This window comes from Schistocerca americana, chromosome 3, assembly GCF_021461395.2.
Source record: "Schistocerca americana isolate TAMUIC-IGC-003095 chromosome 3, iqSchAmer2.1, whole genome shotgun sequence".
NCBI lineage: Eukaryota > Metazoa > Arthropoda > Insecta > Orthoptera > Acrididae > Schistocerca > Schistocerca americana.
The window spans coordinates 356,900,579-356,922,841 of NC_060121.1; the positions used below are offsets into that span (position 1 = coordinate 356,900,579).

Here is a 22,263-nt window from a genome sequence, read left to right on the forward strand (position 1 = left end):
AACAAAGTTTACAAAACGTCAGACAGATGGCGCTGGAAAGCAAAACGTGAGTGACTGCACATGACAATCGCGTATAAAAGGAGCTGTAATGAGAGATAGAATCAGATGCGCCAGCAGTCGCAGCATGTTGACGTTACGTGAAAAGGCGCTTTTAGTGAAGCTGTATTATCAGGATGGGGAATGTGCTAGTTCAGAGTTACGATCCTATCGCCACAGCAAGGGGATTCGAACGGGTAAAAGTCCGTTGAAAAATGCAGCTGTGGCGAGAATGATTTCGAAGTTCGAAGCTACGGGTTGTTTAGACGATAGACCCCGTAGTGGCCGACCGAGCACAAGGCGTAGGCGTAATGCTGCTGAGACAGTTCAGGAAAAAAATGGAGACTGTAGCGGGTTCGTCTATGCACGGGGTAGGCAGCGTTCGTGCATTCGCACGTCGAACCGGTATTCCATACACTAGTGTTTGGTTGGCACTGAGGCGTACCCTCCGATGTATCAGTACAAAATACATCGGCATCATGAACTATTACCTGGAGATTTAGTGAAGCGGAGGGCATTTGCGGTGTGTGCGTTTCAAAAGATGGCGGAAGATGACGATTGGTTGAGTAACGTGTTGTGGACAGACGAAGCTCATTTCACGATCCGAGGGTCTGTCAACGCCCACAACTGCAGAATTTGGGCTACCGAAAATCCTATAACTGTCGTTGAAACTCCACTGCACTACGAGAAAGTCACGGTATGTGTTGGATTTACCACATCTACCGTTATCGGGCCTTTTTTCTTCGAGGAAATGCGTGATTCTGAGTTTGTAACTGCTACCGTGACGGGTGAGAAGTTCGCCGATGTGTTACAGAATCGCATCATCCCCAGCCTGGCTGATAAACACCTGCTGGAACGTACGATGTTTATGCAGGATGGCGCTCCACCCCATATTGCTAGACGCGTGGAACATCTCTTGCGCGTGTCGTGTGCTCAGCCACCACTTTCGTCATGTTTGGCCTCCCAGGTCCCCAGACCTCAGTCCGTGCGATTATTGGCTTTGGGGTTACTTGAAGTCGGAAGTGTATCGTAATCGACCGACATCTCTGTGGATGCTGAAAGACAACATCCGACGCCAAAGCCTCACCATAACTCCGGACATGCTTTACAGTGCTGTTCACAACATTATTCCTCGGCTACTGCTATTGATGGAGGACATTTTGAACATTTCCTGTAAAGAACATCATCTTTGCTTTGTCTTACTTTGTTATGCTAATTATTGCTATTCTGATCAGATGAAGCGCCATCTGTCGGACATTTTTTGAACTTTTGTGTTTTTTTGGTTCTAATAAACCCCCATGTCATTCCAAGCATGTGTGTCAATTTGTACCTCTATATCTACATTATTCCGTGATTTAATCAGTTTTCAAATTTATACTGACTTTTTGATCACCCGGTACAATGATGACCCAGAACGTTATGATCCACCTTCTCGTATAAAGCCATCCATGCGATACCAGCGTCACCTGGGGAGCAATGACTGCTAGTCAGACACACGCACGGTGCATGTTGTGTCAATGAGATGAGCCTGCTGTCCGTGTGTAAAATGGGGACGGTGCCCCTTCTATCTGAGTTTCACCGAGAGCAGTGAAAGACGGGAACTTCATTCACCACTCAGTGCTCGTATTTTATCCCAGCATTCTGGTATTCGGTAATATAATAGTTCAGGCCCTGTTATTAATTTCTATGGGTTGCCCAATTTACATCTATATCTACATGATTACTCTACAATACACATTTAAGTGCATGGCAGAGGGTTCATCGAACCACAATCATACTATCTCTCTACCATTCCACTCCCGAACAGCGCGCGGGAAAAACGAACACCTAAACCTTTCTGTTCGAGCTCTGATTTCTCTTATTTTATTTTGATGATCATTCCTACCTATGTAGGTTGGGCCCAACAAAATATTTTCGCATTCGGAAGAGAAAGTTGGTGACTGAAATTTCGTAAATAGATCTCGCCGCGACGAAAAACTTCTTTGCTTTACTGACTTCCATCCCAACTCGCGTATCATATCTGCCACACTCTCTCCCCTGTTACGTGATAATACAAAACGAGCTGCCCTTTTTTGCACCCTTTCGATGTCCTCCGTCAATCCCACCTGGTAAGGATCCCACACCGCGCAGCAATATTCTAACAGAGGGCGAACGAGTGTAGTGTAAGCTGTCTCTTTAGTGGACTTGTTGCATCATGTAAGTGTCCTGCCAATGAAACGCACCCTTTGGCTCGCCTTCCCCACAATATTATCTATGTGGTCTTTCCAACTGAAGTTGTTCTTAATTTTAACACCCAGGTACTTAGTTGAATTAACAGCCTTGAGAATTGTACTATTTATCGAGTAATTGAATTCCAACGGATTTCTTTTGGAACTCATGTGGATCACCTCACACTTTTCGTTATTTAGCGTCAACTGCCATCTGCCCCACCATACAGCAATCTTTTCTAAATCGCTTTGCAACTGATACTGGTCTTCGGATGACCTTACTAGACGCTAAATTACAGCATCATCTGCGAACAACCTAAGAGAACTGCTCAGATTGTCACCCAGGTCATTTATATAGTTCAGGAACAGCAGACGTCCCAGGACGCTTCCCTGGGGAACACCTGATATCACTTCAGTTTTACTCGATGATTTGCCGTCTATTACTACGAACCGCGCCCTTCCTGACAGGAAATCACGAATCCAGTCGCACAACTGAGACGATACCCCATAGGCCCGCAGGTTGATAAGAAGTCGCTTGTGAGGAACGGTGTCAAAAGCTTTCCGGAAATCTAGAAATACGGAATCAACTTGAGATCCCCTGTCGATAGCGACCATTACTTCGTGCGAATAAAGAGCTACTGCGTTGCACAAGAACGATGTTTTCTGAAACCATGCTCATTACGTATCAATAGATCGTTCCCTTCGAGGTGATCCACAATGTTTGAATACCGTATATGCTCCAAAACCCTACTGCAAACCGGCGTCAATGATATAGGTCTGTAGTTCGATGAATTACTCCTACTACCCTTCTTAAACACTGGTGCGACCTGCGCAATTTTCCAATCTGTAGGTACAGATCTATCGGTGAGGGAGCGGTTGTATATGGTTGCTAAGTAGGGAGCTATTGTATCAGCGTAATCTGAAAGGAACCTATTCGGTATACAATCTGGACCTGAAGACTTGCCCGTATCAAGCGATTTGAATTGCTTCGCAGCCCCTAAGGTATCTACTTCTAAGAAACTCATGCTAGCAGCTGTTCGTGTTTCAAATTCTGGAATATTCCATTCGTCTTCCCTGGTGAAGGAATTTCGGAAAACTGCGTTCAATAGCTCCGCTTTAGCGGCACAGTCGTCGGTAACAGTGCCATCGGCACTGCGCAGCGAAGGTATTGACTGCGTCTTGCCGCTTGTGTACTTTACATACGACCAGAATTTCTACGGATTTTCTACCAAATTTCGAGACAATGTGTCGTTGTGGAACCTATTAAAGGCATCTCGCATTGAAGTCCGTCCGAAATTTCGCACGTCTGTAAATTTCAGACAATCTTCGGGATTTCGCGTTCTTCTGAATTTCGCATGCTTTTTCCGCTGCCTCTGCAACAGCGTTCGGACCTGTTTTGGGTACCATGGGGGATCAGATCCATCTCTTACCAATTTATGAGGTATGAATCTCTCAATTGCTGTTGCTACATCTCGTATACATTTGCATAGTCAGTTCGGAAGGAATGGAGATTGTCTCTTAGGAAGGCTTCTAGTGACACTTTATCCGCTTTTTTAAATAAAATTATTTTGCGTTTGTTTCTGGTGGATTTGGAAGAAGCGGTATTGAGCCTAGCTACAACGACCTTGTGATCACTAATCCCTGTATCAGTCATGATGCTCTCTATTAGCTCTGGATTGTTTGTGGCTAAGAGGTCAAGTGTGTTTTCGCAACCATTTAGAATTCGCGTGGGTTCGTGGACTAACTGCTCGAAATAATTTTCGGAGAAAGCATTTAGGACAATCTCGGAAGACGTTTTCTGCCTACCACCGGTTTTGAACAAGTATTTTTGCCAACATATCGAGGGAAGGTTGAAGTCTCCACCAACTATAACCGTATGAGTGGGGTTTTTATTTGTTACGAGACTCAAATTTTCTCTGAACTGTTCAGCAACTATATCATCGGAGTCTGGAGGTCGGTAGAAGGAGCCAATTATTAACTTAATTCGGCTGTTAAGTATAATTGGCCAGTTCAGGTACGCGCCCACACCAATTCGCGCTGTCTACTTCGACTTCACTAGAAGATAAACCACTACTGACAGACACAAACACCCCACCACCAGTTCTGCCTAATCTATCTTTCCTGAACACCGTCTGAGACTTCGTAAAAATTGTAAAAATTTCGGCAGAACTTATTTCAGGCTTTAGCCAGCTTTCTGTACTGTTTCAGCTTCTGTGCTTTCTATTAGCGCTTGAAGCTCAGGGACTTTCCCAGCACAGCTACAACAATTTAAAACTACAATTTCGACTGTTCCTTGATCCAAGCACGTCCTGTATTTGCCATGCACCCTTTGAGATTGCAGCCCACCCCGTACTTTCCCGATGCCTTCTAACCTAAAAAACCGCCCAGTCCACGCCACACAGCCTCCGCTACCCGTGTAGCCGCCAGCTGAGTGTAGTGAACTCCTGACCTATTCAGCGGAACCCGAAACCCCACCACCCTATGGCGCAAGTCAAGGAATTATTTGACGATGTTCACAGTTGGTCTCACACTGATCTATGAGAGGAGCTTGGCTCTAGGAATTTCCTTTATTTATGGGCGAGGGCAGCAGTCTTCCTAGCAGCCATGATGGCTTCCCGTTGCCCATCCTTTTTCCGACCGCCAGGGTAGCATGTGGTGTCGTTTGAACGTTCAGTAGTGGCCAAAGTTTCTCCTGTTCTCAGTTCCCCAACCTGCCTTACCAACCGTGTGGCTGCTATTTATGCTCGATTTTAACGTCGCGAGGTCGCCTCCCTGTGACGTTCCGGTCCTCTGATTGGCCAGTTCAGGTACGCGCCCGTTTTCCGGGGGTGGGCGCCAACCGCCCTCCGCGGGTGGATACTGGACAACGGGGCAGTGGGCCGTTCTAGTGTCACCGTGCCTGAGGCTGGAGATGCTGCTTCCATAAGATGAAATTTCGGTAAGCATGAGCACCGACGTGCACTGTAGCTTCGCGTTCTGCGGCCCAGAGGGAACCTTATAGGTCATTTTACTGACGTACTTTTCTTAAATTACGGTATACGCAATTTTCCGGTTTTATTAGACTGTAGGTTTTCCGTGTACAGTTGGGCATAATGTGCGCGATGTGTTGGTTAGTCACAGCAGCTTGCAGTTCGGCACTAAAGTGTATACTTTCATACTTACTTTTAAGCTTCGTCTGGCAGTAGCTCTTTCAGTTCTCCCGTGTAAATTTGACTCATAATTTGGGTCTTCCTAGCTTGAAAACTTGTGCCCTTTGTGCTACGCCACGTGGTGAGTGTCTGGCGCCCCTTCATGTTTCTTTAACGCAGTCGGACCGCGAGTCAAAGCTAGCTAGTATCACCTGTATGAATAGTTTCGTGTGTTGCTGGTTTTATTCCTTTAGTACAGGAGGCTACCTAGCGATTCACCCCCAGTAGCCTCTTTCTTAGTCTTTGGCTGATTCATGGTGGTGGTCATTGCATGCCTGCAACCCCTTCCTTTAGTAAATTGAGCTACATTTGATAATACGGCCATCTTCCTAAAATTTCTTTTCTCCTGCCATCGTGGCTTATTATGAACGTACGTTAGGGCAGGCTGCTGAACTCAGTTCTTTCTTCCCCCACCCCCATTTGATTGTATAATTCAATATTCAACTGTTAAATAAATGAGTCCTTTAATCTTTACATTCTCCCTTTCATTACGTGAAATCACCCTTATTGACACAGTAGAATTATGATAACGGTTCCTATAAGGTCGTGGAGGTCTCGCGTCTTTAATGATAGGATAAAGATTCAAAATCGAGCGCCTGGCACGACGATTGCACGGCATGGTACCGATAATAGTAATAATAATTTTCGATTATCCCCCATTGATAAACAGGGAAGTGTTCACGGCTCGGTGTGAGTACGTGAGCTCTAAATCCACTTGATGTGGTGGAATTAGTGGTCTCTGTTTTACCTTGCACCATGTTACAAGGCCAGGAGCGTGATGGAGTGGTTCGAGGAACACAGTGTCGAGTTCCAACTGATGTGCTGGTCTCCCAATTCGCCATATCTGAACCCGATCGAGCACATCTGGGGTGTGATTAAACGTGGCACCAGAGCTCATCGCCTCCCCCCTCCCCTCCCCCCCCCCCCCTCCACCGTCCCTCTTCCTCTCCGCCGGCCTGTGCGGCCGAGCGGTTCTAGGCGCTTCAGTCTGGAACCGCGCGACCGCTACGATCGCAGGTTCGAATCCTGCCTCGGGCATGGGTGTGTGTGATGTCCTTAGGTTAGATAGGTTTAAGTAGTTCTAAGTTCTAGGGGAGTGATGACCTCAGATGTTAAGTCCCATAGTGCTCAGAGCCATTTGCACCATTTTGAACCTCTCCACGGGATTTACGGGAACTAGATGACTTGTGTGTGCAGATGTAGTGCCAGTTCCCTCCAGCTACCTACAAAGGCCTCATTGCTTCCACGCCACGACGCATCGTCACTGTTATCTGTGCCAAAGGTGGACATATCGGCTGTTTGTTAGGTGGTCATAATGTTCTGGCTGATCAGATTTTACTTTAGCCAATTCCATAACGAAGCGATGTGCACAGTTAAGTGTAGATTAATTAAGGAAATGTAGGACCGCAGCAATCTGTCGTAATCCCTCGCGATTTTTATTATTCTCGCTTATCACGATTTCAGCTATAAATAGCAATATTCGATGCTAAAATACAATAAAATTACACAATCAGACTGAACTTATATGAAACTGTAATTGAAACACCGAGCTGTTCAATAGCAATGATTCATTATAGTCAACACACTATTTGTGTACCATCCAAGACACTCGCAGCAGTCACCATATTACTTTAAAGGTGTATAGGGAGAAGAAAACTAAGGTCGTTGTTTACAACCAGTGCAGTAGTCTCACACTGCGTCTTGCAATGTAAGTAACGCCCTCTGGAGTACAGAAGCAAGTAACCCAGTTTCATTCCAGTATAAAGGTAAAATTCAGATATACTTGCTGGTTTATTAATTAAAAAAAGGGTTTTAAACGACTAAATTGCAACGAAACTGATTTAGTTATTTCCATAATATACAGGGCGTTATTTGCACTACATGAAGCAAAATGAAACAGTTGTACTTGTTGTAACCAACAACGTCAGTTTCCTCCTCCCTATTCACTGATAAACTCATTTGGTGACATGTACTGCTGTGAGTGTGTTGCATAGTAAATCACTCAAATGGTATGATGACTTGAATGGATCATTGCTATGGGATATCGTGGTATTTTACTTATTGTTTTATGTAAATAAATTCTGCTTATACAATCTCCTCGTATTTTAGCACAGAAGATGGCTATTTATAGCTGATATCTGGATATGGAAGAATAATAAAAAAATAGTGATACTGTGACTGATTATTGTGTTCCTATCCTTCTTTGAAAATATATCTGTTGCAGAGATTTTTTTGCGCTTGCACAGTATCATCCGTAGAGGTTGGCAAGCTCATTCACCTTTGGTAACTAGTTCAATGGAGATCGGTCACTCATAGGAACAGTTCGTTTTTACCCGTTCACCGTTCTTTTTCTTATTTCTTTGTGTAATGCTGAATGTGTTTAAAAGAGGTATAATCTAGACTAAAAGTTACTCTGTAGCAATTACCAAGAGTGTAGTAACATCTGAGCTTCAGTGAGGAAGGAAGCGGAGTAGAGAGGGAGGAGTGGTCCATATTAATTTTACGGCGATCGAAGAGAAAATCTTGAGTTTTTACGACAGATTGTTTAAGGTACACTTTCTGCTGCTCAGCATCCATTACACGCATAATTTTGGATAACATTATTGGAAAACACAGTCATTTATTAAAAATATTACCAGTTTGGGCCACTAGTGGTAGGTCATCTTCAGATAATGCACCACCTGGCTGCGACTGGGGTCAGTACAACTATTGCAAGCGTCATCCTCAGGCGGATGGCGCATTATCTGAACATAGCCTACAACTAGTGGCCGAAAGTAGTCATACTTTTAATAAATGACTGTGAGACCGATACTGTCTTATACTAATTTGTTTTATGCATTACATGTTCTGTCTTACTTCAAACTGATAATTGATACATCTGCTGTTTGTGTAGCGGGCATGATGCTAGTTCGGATTCGGTTTTTGAAGATAAAATTTTTTGTGAGGAGGGGTGGAAGAGCAGCATTCTCTCCCTCGTATTCCTCCTGGGCACGCCCATGGAAAATAACAACCACATTTGAGAGTAGTGGATAAAAATTAAGGCAAGACTTAAAAACAAAAGAAAATTAGAAAAAATTCTAACGAAATTCCTTTGCTTCGTGAGATGTACCCCATTCTGATTAGAAAATACACACATCAAAAAAGTTTTGCATCACCCCAGTTCCCAGGACCCCTGAAGATAAACGTTGACTGTGGATATTGTATCACAGACACAGTCGCTTTGACTGTTCAGAGATATCACTAAACCGACCCAAAGATATAAACAATCATGCAAGAGCAACGCCTATTGGATGGAGGAGGTCCGACAGCCAAACAGTTCCCGTCATTCCAACACGAAGGTGGTACACGGCGAGTGTTGTCTGTAGTTCAACCATGCCTAGACTGTCAATACCGCGGTTCGATCTCGTTCGCATTGTTATTTTGTGCCAGGAAGAGCTCTCAACAAGGGAAGTGTCCAGGCGTCTCGGAGTGAACCCAAGCGATGTTATTCGGACATCGAGGAGATACAGATAGACAGAAACTGTCAATGACATGCCTCACGCAGGCTGCCCAAGGGATACTACTGCAGTGGATGACCGCTACTTATGGATTATGGCTCGGAGTAACCCTGACAGCAACGCCAGCATGTTGAATAATGCTTTTCGTGGAGCCACAGGACGTCGTGTTACGACACAAACTTTGCGCAATAGACTGCGTGATGTCCAACTTCAGTCCCGACGTCCATGGCGAGGTCCATCTTTGCAACGACGACACCATGCAGCGCTGTACAAATGGGCCCAACGACATGCCGAATGGACCGCTCAGTATTTGGATAATGTTCTCTCCAACGATGAGTGTCACTTGTGCCTTCAACCAGGCAATCGTCGGAGACGTGTTTGGAGGCAATCCGGTCAGGCTGAACGTCTTAGACACACTGTCCAGTGAGTGCAGCAAGGTGGAGGTTCCCTGCTGTTTTGGAGTAGCATTATGTGGGGCCGACGTACGCCGCTGGTGGTCACGCAAGACCTTGTAAGGGCTGTACAACACGTGAATGCCATCCTCCGACCGATAGTGCAGTCATATCGGCAGCATATTGGAGAGGCATTCGTCTTCATGGATTACAATTCGCGCCCCCGTCGTGCACGTCTTGTAAATGACATACTTCAGGATAAGGACATCGCTCAACTAGAGTAGACAGAATGTTCTCCAGAGATGAACCCTTTCTAACATGCCTGGGATAGATTGAAAAGTGCTGTTTACTGACGACGTGAGCCAGAAACCACTCTGAAGGATGTACGCTGTTGAAGAGAGGGACAATGGGGACCAAGAGTGCCTTGATGAACTTGTCGTTAGTATGCCACGACGAATACAGGTATGCATCAATGCAAGAGGACGTGCTACTGGATATTAGAGGTACTGGTGTGTACAGCAATCTGGACCACCATCTCTGAAGGTTTCGTTGTATAGTGGTACAGCATGTAATGTATCGTTTTCATGTAATAAAAAGGACGGAAATGATGTTTATGTTGATCTATTCCAATTTTCTGTAGAGGTTCCGGAAGTCTCGGAACCGAGATAATGCAAAACTTTTTTGATGTGTGTAGTATACACAGACAATTAAAAAATTGTCGTTTTAAAAACTAGTAGTATTAGTATCAATATTGTGTATACGACGAATTCAAGTAGGTTCAGAAATTTTCGAAACTCGAAGAAAGTTGGTGATTGAGCGAACGAACCTGAGATTACAACGTATTTTTGTCCCTTCAATGGATTGTCAGCTATACCTCAGAAGTTGGAAGATGTAGATGGTACAGGAAATTGTTTTCATAAATTCCATTAGTTCCAATTTAAAATTTTATTCATACGAACTCGTATAACTCGTTCTGAAGTGTAGAGCGGAAATTGTGGGCACTTTGTTTCCGGAAACACGGACAAGCGTGTCGAAAATCGAGTTTAGGCGAATCGGGCCATATTGTTTAGTTTTAATATACAATTATAAAAAAGTTGTGAACTACTGATCGTGGATGGTGAATGCTGTATGCAATAATTGTAAGTCGATATTTCTGGAACGATTTGTAGGTGAAAATGAATGGAGAAACAAAAGAAATTTAGGCACGGTACAGAAAGAAAGCGACGAAACTGGAAGTTGTAACCAATGCAGGAATAAGGAGCGAGTAAACTCCCGCATAAGAACGAGAGAGACCGAACTGGACAGGACTGGTGTGGGAACGAGTAACTGGTTTCCCACCACATTGGATTAAAGGAAGACATCGAAGCAGTTCGCAGGTGTGCTGCTACATTTGCTGCCGGCACGTCCGATCAACTCTCGAGTATTACGGAAATGCTCCGTAAACACAAATGAGAAACGGCCTTTGCGGATGATTGCAGAACGGTTCGCCTGGGACAAATGTACATTTCGCGTAACAACACTGAAGAAAAGCCAACAGAAATTAATGCTCGGACGGAGGCATGTGGGCTCCCATTTTCCCTCGCTTCATTTGCGAGTGCCTCAGGAAAGGAAATAACGCATAGTGGTGCAACGTTTCCTCCCTGACGCCACCTTTAGTGACTTTCCGAGTACTTACATATAAGTAGATGTTCCCTACCATACCCATTCTGCGGGAACCTTCTCAACCTCTATGGCATCAGTCCATCTTTTTTTCAACATCCTTGTACAGCACCTTGTCTCAAACTATTCGATCCCCTCTGTTTTAGGTTTTCGCACAATCTATGATTCCCTACCACAGAGTGCTGTGCTCCAATTTCTATCTTCAATTGAGGCCGAAGTTAGACACGAGACTTTTCTCGGAAAGGAATGCCGTCTTCGACTATGCTAGTCTCCTTTTATTTCTTTGCATTGTCCGTCGTGTCTAGGGTGTGTTTTTTTTAAAAAAATGTCTTACATACTTTCTAATAGGTGCACTTGGTTCGTTCTTGGTCTTCCACTCCTATTATTCCCTCTCAGTTCGTGTGTACCTTGTATATTAGCTGTCATTCCCTATAGCTTACCCCTATTATTCTTAGAATTTCGTACAACTTGCACTATTTGACATTGTGGAATGCTTTCTTCAGGTCGACGAAACCTATGAACGTGACTTCGTTTCTCGTTAGTCTTGCTGCCGTTAGCAACCGCAATGTCAGAACTGCCTCCCTAGACCCTTCACGTTTCCTAAAGCCAGACTTATCGTCAGCATACAGATCCTCAATTTTGTTTTCCATTCATCTGTAAATTATTCTTGTCAGTAACCTCGATGCATGAACTTTTAAGCTAATTGTGCGAAAATTCTCGCACATGTCGGCTCTTACAATCATCGGAATTGTGTGGATGAAGTTTTTCCGAAAGTCTGATGGTATATCACAAGTGTCATACATTCTACATACCAACGTGCTTAGTCATTTTGTTGCCAGTTCCTCCAATGATTTTACATATTCTGATGAAATGTCATCTGTCCTTCCTGTCTTATATGATTTTAAGTCCTAAAAACATTTTTAAATTATTGTTCTAATGCTACATCCCCAATCTCTTCTCTATCGACTCCTATTTCTCCTTGTGTCGCGTCGTCAGACAAGTCCTCCCCCTCAAAGAAGCTTTCAATGTACTCTTTCTACCAATCCCCTCTCTCCTCTGCATTTAACAGACGAATTCCCTTTGCACTTTTAATGTTACCACCCTTGCATTTGATTTCACCACAACTTGCTTTGACTTTTCTACATGATGAGTCAGTCCTTCCGATGTTAATTTATTTTTCCATTGCTTCATATTTTTCATACAGCCATTTAACCTTAACTTCTCTGTACTCCCTGTTTCTTTATTTATTTCATTCCAAAGTGACTTGTATTTCTGTATTCCCGTATTTCCCTGAACGTTTTTGTACTTCCTTTTTCGTCAATCAACCCAAGTATTTCTTCAGTTACCCATTGTTTCTTCGCAGCTGCCTTCCTTGTACCTACACTTTTCTCTTCTACTTATGTCAATGTCCTTTTTGGAGATATCCTTTCCTCTTCAAGTAAACTGCCTACTGAACAACTCATTATCGCAGTGTCTGTATCTCTTCATTCCTTAGTACTTCCGTGTCAGATTTCTTTGTGCAAACATTCTTCCTGATTAGTCTCTTAAACGTCAACCAACTCATCATCATGACTAAATTGTGACCCGAGTCTATATCTACTCCTGCGTAGGCCTTACAAACCAATATCTGGTTTCAGGATTTCTGCCTGACCATGATTTAATCCAACTGAAATTTTCCCGTATCTCCCAACTTTTCCAAGTATATCTCCTCCTCTTGTGATTCTTGACGGAGTATTCGCTATTGCTAGCTGACATTTACTGCAGACCTCAATAAGTTTTTCTCCTCTCTCAGTCGCATCACCTGTCGTAACCCTTTCTGCTACTCCTTCCCCTGAAACCGCACTGCAATCCCTCTTTACTATTAGATTTTCATCTCCCTTTGTGTACTGAATTACCCGTTCAAAATCACCATGTACTTTCTTTATTTCTTCTTCAGCTTGCGACGTCGGTAAGTATTCCTAAACTATCATTGTCGGTGTTGGTTTGCTGTCGATTCTGATGAGAAGAATCCTAACACTCAACTGTTCTGAGTAACTCACTCTCTGCCCTACGTCTCTATTCCTGACTAATCCTACACCCGTTTGTACAATCTTCTGACAAGAAATCCTTGTCTTCTTTCCACTTCACTTCACTGATGGCCACTATATCTAGATTGATCATTTGAATTTCCCTTTTCATATTTTCTAGCTTCCCTACGACGTTCAAACTCCTCATACTCCACTCCCCGAGTAGTAGAGGGTTATTTTTCGTAGTTTATTCAATGTTTTAATCATTCAGTTCTCTGACACCCACTATATCTAGGATGAGCATTTGCATTTCCCTACTCAGATTTTCTGGCTTGCCTATTACATTTAAACTCCTGATGTTCCACTTCCCGACTAGTGAGCATTATCCATTCGTTGGTTATTCTTTTTCTTATGGTCACACACACCTTGGCAATCTCTTCCAGGAGAGCCGAATGGAGGACTAGTTCGGAATCTGTTGCCAATTAGGGGATCATAATGACACTTTTTCCATTAAAAGCCACATGTGCTGTGGACACATGTTACGTAGCTTTAATTCAATGCTTTCCGTTGCTTGCTGGAGCCTCATGCTGTTGAACATTGCTGATTCTTCCGTCTTTTAAGGGGAAATTTCCCACCACATGGGCGAGAGAGTGCCCTGTATCTCTGTCCGTCCATCTGCCCTCTCTGAAAACGCTGTTGGTGGAGAAAGGGTGATTTCTTATACCGGCATTGCTGATGGCGTTGATTCAAAATTTAAGCGAAGGCGGAAGTCGTTTTTATTACTACTTTTTTTTCGTCCGCCCCCCGCCCGGTGGAAGTTCTTTGTAGATCCATTCACTCAGCTTTTCTTTTATTATAGAAGACAGCTACCCCTCTGACCGAACACGCTGAGCTACCTTGCCGGCTACTCGAAGACGCTACCCCTACACCAACTGTGCGAACAAACTGCTGTGTCAATATTAACATACACTACTGGCCATTAAAATTGCTACACCAAGAAGAAATGCAGATGATAACCGGCTATTCATTGGACAAATATATTATACTAGAACTGAAATGTGATTACATTCACGCAATTTGGGTGCTTAGATCTTGAGAAATCAATACCCAGAAAAACCAGCTCTGGCCGTAATAGCGGCCTTCATACGCCTGGACATTTAGTCAAACAGAGCGTGGATGGCCTGTACAGGTACAGTTGCCCATGCAGCTTCAACACAATACCACAGTTCATCAAGGGTAGTGACGGGTGTATTGTGACGAACCAGTTGATCGGACATCACTGACCAGACGTTTTCAATTGGTGAGAGACCTGGAGAATGTGCTGGCCAGGGCAGCAGTCGAACATTTTCTGTGTCCAGAAAGACCCGTACAGGACTTGCAACTCGCGGTCGTGCATTATCCTGCTGAAATGTAGGGTTTCGCAGGAATCGAATGAATGGTAGAGCCACGGGTCGTATCACATCTGAAAGGTAACGTCCACTGTTGAAAGTGCCGTCAATGCGAACAAGAGATGACCGAGGCGTGTAACCAATGGCACCCTATACCATCACGCCGGGTGATACGCCAGTATGGCGATGATGAATACACGGTTCCAATGTGCGTTCACCACGATGTCGCCAAACACGGATGCGACATCATGTTGCTGTAAACAGAACCTGGATTCATCCGAAATAATGACGTTTTGTCATTCGTGCACCCAGGTTCGTCGTTGAGTACACCTCGCAGGCGCTTCTGTCTGTGATGCTGCGTCAAGGGTATCCGCAGCCATGGTCTCGGAGCTGATGGTCCATGCTCCTGCAAACGTCGTCGAACTGTTCGTGCAGATGGTTATCGTCTTGCAAACTTCCCCATCTGTGGACTCAGGGATCGAGGCGTGGTTGCACGATCCGCTACAGCCATGCGGATAAGATGCCTGTCATCTCGAGTACGAGTGATACGAGGCCGTTGATATCCAGCACGGCATTCCGTATTACCCTCTTGAAACCACCGATTCCATATTCTGCTAACAGTCATTGGATCTCGACCAACGCGAACAGCAATTTCACGATAACATAAACCATAATCGTGATCGGTACAATCCGACCTTTATCAAAGTCGGAAACGTGATGGCACGCATTTCGTCTCCTCACACGAGGCATCACAACAACGTTTCTCGAGGCAACGCCGGTCAATTGCTGTTTGTGTATGAGAAATCGGCTGGAAACTTTCCTCATGTCAGCACGTTTTAGGTGTCGCCACCGGCACCAACCTTGTGTGAATGCTCTGAAAAGCTAATCATTTGAAAATCACAGCATCGTCTTCCTGTCGGTTAAATTTCTCGTCTGTAGCACGTCATCTTCGTTGTGTAGCAATGTTAATGGCCAGTAGTGTAACTTTAGGAACAAGATTACTCGACTTTTTTTGGTGGTGGTGCTGAATCTGCAAACACCTCCGCTTCCTTGGACCTGCCACCAGATATATCGCACAGACCTCTACTGAGCTGCATCTGTATATCTTTTGCCGAGCCGCGTGGGATTAGCCGAGCGGTCTTAGGCGCTGCAGTCATGGACTGTGCGGCTGATCCCGGAGGAGGTTCGAGTCCTCCCTCGGGCATGGGTGTGTGTGGTTGTCCTTAGGAAAATTTAGGTTAAGTAGTGTGTAAGCTTAGGGACTGATGACCTTAGCAGTTAAGTCCCATAAGATTTCACGCACATTTGAACACATTTCTTTTGCCGATATTATTCAGAAAACGAGGCAACAGTTCACATCCTGCTATGAGACGGGTCATGACTTGGGTCTGTAGCCTTCAGTTTCTTTGCAACGAAGTGCAGAGGACATTTGCCGATAGCCTATTCCGGGTCGAAAGTAGGTCCCTTACGCACAATGAGGCAAGTCTGCCGCCGCCGCCGCCGTCGACTGGCTCTTGACATTGTTTCTGGAAGTCATTTCCATGGGCAGCGGCAAACAAAACACGGCCGACGCAGCAGGTGTCGATATATCGAGCGCGCCGTAGCCGGGCCCGCGACCGGGGACGGTGGGCGGCGGCGGTGACGGTGGTGGGGCGCGCTCGGCCTGCAAACGCGACAAATTGGCGGAAACGGCGCCAGCGCTGGCCCCAGTCGCCCCGGCTGCAACAAGCCGCGCCGCTACGTCCAGGGTGAGGGTTAATCGCCGCCGAGCCGGCGCACGCGCACTCTGCAGCTGCCTCGCGTAACCTCGCCACCGGGAAGCGGGTCGCCTTTCGCAGCCATGCTCAGGCGAATTAAAAAATAGGCTCGCTGTGGTCGCAATGTACCGGCGTTCCCATTTCTGTTTTGACAGGACCTGCTAAAATGCGAATCTGCCAGCTAGCTTACTCTCCCGACCATAAGCTTTGAACCCCTACCGTCAGGAATTTGCGGATCCAGAAATCGATTCTAGGGGGCAGTGGGAGATAGACCGCATCTTATGTGTTTTATTCCAGTCTTTGATCACAGTATCACTTCCTTTGACGATGACCGATTTCAGTTAGTAATAATAATGTCGTGTGACTAGGGTCTCCCGTCGGGTAAACCGTTCGCCGGGTGCAAGTCTTTCGATTTGACGAGACTTCGGCGACTTGCGTGTCGATGGGGATGAAATGATGATGATTAAGAAATACAACACCCAGTCCCTGAGCGGAGAAAATCTCCGACCCAGCCGGGAATCGGACCCGGTTCTTAGGATTGACATTTTGCCGCGCTGAACACTTAGCTGCCGGGGGCGGACATTTCAGTCATTAATAACCATCTTCAGATCTGTTCTACACCATGTCCTAATGTGATAAGGCCGTAATGGCATCGTCAAAACATATAAATATACTCAGCACAGCGTCGTCACATAGATCTAAAATAAGGTTTGCCGGCCGGTGTGGCCTTGCGGTTCTAGGCGCTTCAGTCTGGAACCACGCGACCGCTACGGTCGCAGGTTCGAATCCTGCCTCGGGCATGAATGTGTGTGATGTCCTTAGGTTAGTTAGGTTTCAGTAGTTCTAGGTTCTAGGGGATTGATGACCTTAGTTGTTAAGTCCCATAGTGCTCAGAGCCATTTGAGCCATAAAATAAGGTTTAGATTTATGTGACGATGCTGTGCTGAGTATATTTATATGTGTTGACGATGCCATTACGGCCTTATCACATTAAGACATGGTATAGAACAGATCTGAAGATGGTCATTGCTGACAAACCGCTCATCGTCAAAGGAAGTGATATTGCGCTCAAAGAGTAGAATGAAAAACATTTGATAGTATTGGATCACTGTTCGCAATCGCGACTATGTCTCAGCTGGTGAGATCACATCTTCTGTCTCCTAGCCTGACCCTCAGATATATATATATATATATATATATATATATATATATATATATATATCTTGATGTCAAACTTACTCTTAAGGTTCCCCACATGAGCAGAACTTCAGTAATAAGAAAATATACCAATATCATGCTAACAAGTTAAAGTTTCATCGCCGTTTGAAAAAGAACATAGAAGTAACCGTCAGAATTATAGAGGACTGAGTTTACTGGGCGCAACACACAAGGCTTAAGCTATGATCCTGAACTGCAGATGAAAAGTAATATCAGAGTGTTTATCAAGTGAAGAACAAGTGAGTTTCGGTAGAATAAGACCGACAACAAATGCATTATTTATGATGCAACAGATCACTGAGAAATATGCAGAATTTAATCGAGAGACCTCTTAGAACTTGTTTATTTTGAAAAAGCTAACAGAGAATAACTGTGGAGCGTGATGAGGAAAAGGAGGTACGATCACAGACACAATTCCTTTGACTGTTCAGGGATGTCACTTAACCCGCCCAAAGATGTAAACAACCAAGCATGAGCAGCGCCTATTAGACAGAGGGGGTCCGAAAGCCGATCACCTCCAGTCATTCCACCAGGAATGAGGTACACGGCTCGTGTTGTCTGTAGTTCAACCATGCCTAGACGGTCAATACCCCGATTCCTTCGCATCCGCACTGCTACTTTGTGCTAGGAAGGGTTCTCGACAAGTAAAGTGTCCAGTCGTCTCGGAGTGAACCAAAGAGATGTTGTTTGGACGTGGAGGAGATACAGAGAGAAAGGAACTGTCGATGATATGCCTCGCTCAGGCCGCCCAAGGGCTCCTACTGCAGTGGATGACCGCTACACCTACGGTTTATGGCTCGGAGCAACCCTGACAGTAACGCCACCATGTTGAATAATGCTTTTCGTGCAGCCGCAGGACGGCTTGTTGCGACTCAAACTGTGCGCAATAGGCTGCATGATGCCCAGCTTCACTCTCGATCTCCATGGCGAGGTCTACCTTTGCAACCACGATACCATGCAGCGCGGTACAGATTGGTCCAACAGTATGCGGAATGGACCGCTCAGGATTGGAATCACGTTATCTTCACCGATGAGCGTCGCATATGCCTTCAACCAGACAATCATCGGAGACGTGTTAGGAGACAGTCCCGTCAGGCTGTTCAGCCTCAGACACACTGTCCAGTGAGTGCAGCAAGGTAGGTCCCCTGCTGTTTTGAGGTGGCATTATGTGGGGCCGACATACGCCGCTGATGGTCATGGAAGGCACCGTAACGGCTGTACGATACTTGAATGCCATCCTCCGACCGATAGTGCAACCATGCCGGGAGTTTATTGTCGAGGCATTCGTCTTCATGGACGACAATTCGCGCCTCCATCGTGCACATCTCGTAAATTACTTCCTTCAGGATAACGACATCGCTCGACTAGAGTGGCCAGCATGTTCTCCAGGTATGAATCTTATCCAACAAGCCTGGGATAGATTGAAAAGGGCTGTTTATTGACAACGTGACCCACCAACCAATCTGAAGTATCTACGCCGAATCGCCGTTGAGGAGTGGGGCAGTCTGAATCGACAGTGCCTTGATTAACTGTATGGTGGTACAAGATGCAAGTGTGGTTTTAATGAGCAATAAAAAGGGTGGAAATGATGTTTATGTTGATCTCTATTCCAATTTTCTGTACGGGTTCCGGAACTCTGGGAACCGAGGTGACGCAATACTTTTTGATGTGTGTACATCATCTGAAAATTATTTGTGCGAAATTCATTGGAGTACATGGAACATGTTTAACGTTATTGTGATAGTAGGAAACTCTGACAAATTTCACAACGGCGCAGTGTCCACAATACAAAATCAATGTATGCACTTACCATTAGCAGTCTTTCATTCATCCCGTTTACTTGGGGCTCCCAAAACCGGATTTCGTGAACCGATTCCCCAATGTCACTTCAGGATGATCATGTAAATACTTCAAAATCTATTCTGGGAATCCGTTTATAGGTTCCGGTTTTTCAAAGTGTAAGTAGCGTGAATAAAAGGACGCTATGTGCAAGAAGCATGAAGCGCCCTTTGAATGTATCCTGATAGCTAAAAGAGCCACGCGCACTTTGAATAAGAAAATGCTACTTGACACTGAAATCAATATAAAAGATAGGGTCGCCACCAACTCTAGCCACACGACAAAGAAGAAGTAGCACTGAGTCGGAAAATTACTTAATTTATTAATAAGAAAAACTCACAAAAGAACATTCACTGTAAAGTCATTGATAAAGAATGGGATGTAGTTATTAATATGATCCAGGCATTCTTCCCGTGAATCAAATATTGAGTACAGTAAATAGATCGTGAACACCATGCGTAAGTGCAGCCTGCAGCAAGATTCGTGAAAACACGATCTATTCCAGAGCATTTGTTTCAGATAAAAAAAGGGACACTAATCACTACACCTGTGCACATGGAAACGCTATAGGTGGGCCAACAAGGAAAACTACAAGGTAAATGGCGAAGGTAACGGTGACGTAACATCGGTACACAAGATAAGATTGAATCAAAATTATTTATTCCTTAAAACATTGATGTAGTTCATGTATAGACTGCTGTTGCATGCTAACTATGTACAATTGCTTGTGAAATACTATACGTTTCATAACAGACTCGCGTGCCCACTCGGTCCGCGGAGACAATTTCTATGGACCGTGGCCAAATTTTAATCACATGAGACAAAGAAAATTCACAAATACACAAAAATTACCAAGATCCAGAAAAGATTAGAAGCATACACACACAGTTGTAGGCACATAAACACTCACACTGAACCGAGGGCACTTCAACATATGCAACTCCCTTGTGCTGCGTTCCTCTCACGGATCAAAGTCAAGACTGCATTGGGAATCAAACTGAAAGTCTACAAAAGCCTTGCATTCCCTGCTGCAACCCAGCAAGTAGATCTTTATAAGACGAAATTCGAGACCAAAAGCTAAAAGCTCCCCTCTCTATGTGAGAACGCGCCACGCGGTCAGTCCAACTCACCCTTCTTCAACTGGAGCACAGCTGTGTACGCTTCCCGTACCGGCGGCAGACTGCCTCCCGCTTCTCCAGCCTCTTCCACGCTCCGCGTGGACAGGAAAACCCCAGGATGCCATTTCCGCCACCAACCTAACGCAGGTGGATTTCTCCCAAGTAGCGGAAACCTCTTTGCCGACTTGACCACTACGAGAGTTGGCAATGAAAGGTGGCTACAGGACCCTTTCAAACGGCGCAATCGGTTTTCGTTCCCATGTAGACGCGCGAGTTTTGAAACGTGCTTAGGCTGTTTGGTTTTGTCTTGTTTTTCTTAGAAATGGCTAATATGGACGGAGAGCGTTTCTGTACAGTGAAAGACAATTTGAAATATTAGACTGAAGCTGTTTACACCTCGTCTGACTGAAGAGAAATAGCGACTGTGCTGATTAAGTCAGAAACTATAACAACGCTTTTTCAGACGCCATATTTAACTGGGCTAGCAAATCCACCTCAGACTTTAACCTGTACACCCGATAGTGAAATACGGTTACTGAAATTTCTTGGATTTCTACCAAAATGAATTGTAATACAATCATTAATAGAAAACAACATAACAACGTCTCTAGGAAGATGTGTTGCACATCAACGTAGTGACTCAGCGCTACTGCTGTCAATATAAGTCTGCACAATATGAGTATGGGTAACTGTAAATGAATGGCGAAGGGGGGGGGGGGTGATTGCAGTTCTGTTTCCTTCCATCCTTTCCACTTAGTTTTGACAGAATCATGAAACAGTCTGCTATTAAACAAACTGTTGAGGTCTAGTGAGGCTGACAGCTTAGGGACGCCCATGCTCCGTGTATTAGTAAGTGTGTGATTTCTTCACTTCTGTTGTTACAAACGCGTGCTTAATTCTCAGTTCACGAGCAATCAATGACCAATAATTATAGTATTTCGCTGAAAATATTTGTAGTCAGCCATATATAGCAAAAGATAAGAAAGTTTCACATGTTCACTATGTGGCAAAACGTTCTCCGCTCTTCACGCTATCATTTGCCAGACCGCGTTGCTGTGTCTCTAACCGTTTACGAGATACGAGGGGTGTTATGAAAATTTTACTGTCACTCAATTTTTTGCGAATGCAATCGGAAGTGAACGCGCTACATACAATCAATTTTCTCGAGACTACAGATACACATAGATCTCGTCCCAAGTTTAAAGAAAAATGCAATAGTCAGCTTCATTTCGTACGTAGAAGTATATGACAAACATGCATATAATGCAGACTTATAGCGCCTCTATTTTTAATTGAAAACTATTAGAATTTGGTCCCCCTATGCTTATCCCATAGTCCTCAACAAAGTACCTGAATGAAGCCATTGGCAGAGGATAAAACTATGGCTGGTCGGTACTGAATGGCATGTCAAGGCTGGTTATTAGAAATAAATGATAGATGTGGAGCTTAGAACACTATTCAGATTCAAATAAAGGAAGTCAACATTGAAATTTTTAGCAAAAAATGCATAAGTTGGTCAACACGTGTATAGAATGGCTAGGTTGCCATTTATAACATGTGATCTGGAAATGGAGTTGCTGTCGATTCCAAAAATACACACAAAACCAACGACCGAATCTGACGGAACACCAGAGCACAATTTCTATTACACACTGGCCATAAAACATCTTATTGGATAGACTGAACCAAAGCAAATCCATGTTTACGAGCATTCGAGAAAGCTTTTGAGAATGTTAACTAGAAATTCTGAAGACTGAAGGGATAATGTACAGGAAGTGAAAGGCTATTTAGAACTTGATCAGAAACCAAAGTGGAGTTTTGAGTAGAAGGGGACGAAGAGGAAGCAGTACTTGAGAAGGGAGTGAGATAGGCTTATTTCAGGTAGAAGAAAGAAAAAATTTAAAGTTTGCCTATGACACTGCAATTTTGTTACGTACTGCAATGGATCAATGGATTAA

At 44.5% G+C, this 22,263-nt stretch overlaps 1 protein-coding gene across 1 annotated transcript in view; it reads right to left on the reverse strand.

The window, feature by feature from the left end:
* Positions 1-15,838: 15,838 nt before the first annotated feature.
* The window catches only part of LOC124606080 (basic proline-rich protein-like), a 145,050-nt gene continuing 138,625 nt past the window's right edge, over positions 15,839-22,263 (reverse strand). The window contains exon 4 of the mRNA XM_047138045.1: positions 15,839-16,036. Coding sequence (XP_046994001.1) covers positions 15,839-16,036 — 198 coding nt within the window. The remainder of the gene's footprint in view (positions 16,037-22,263) is intronic.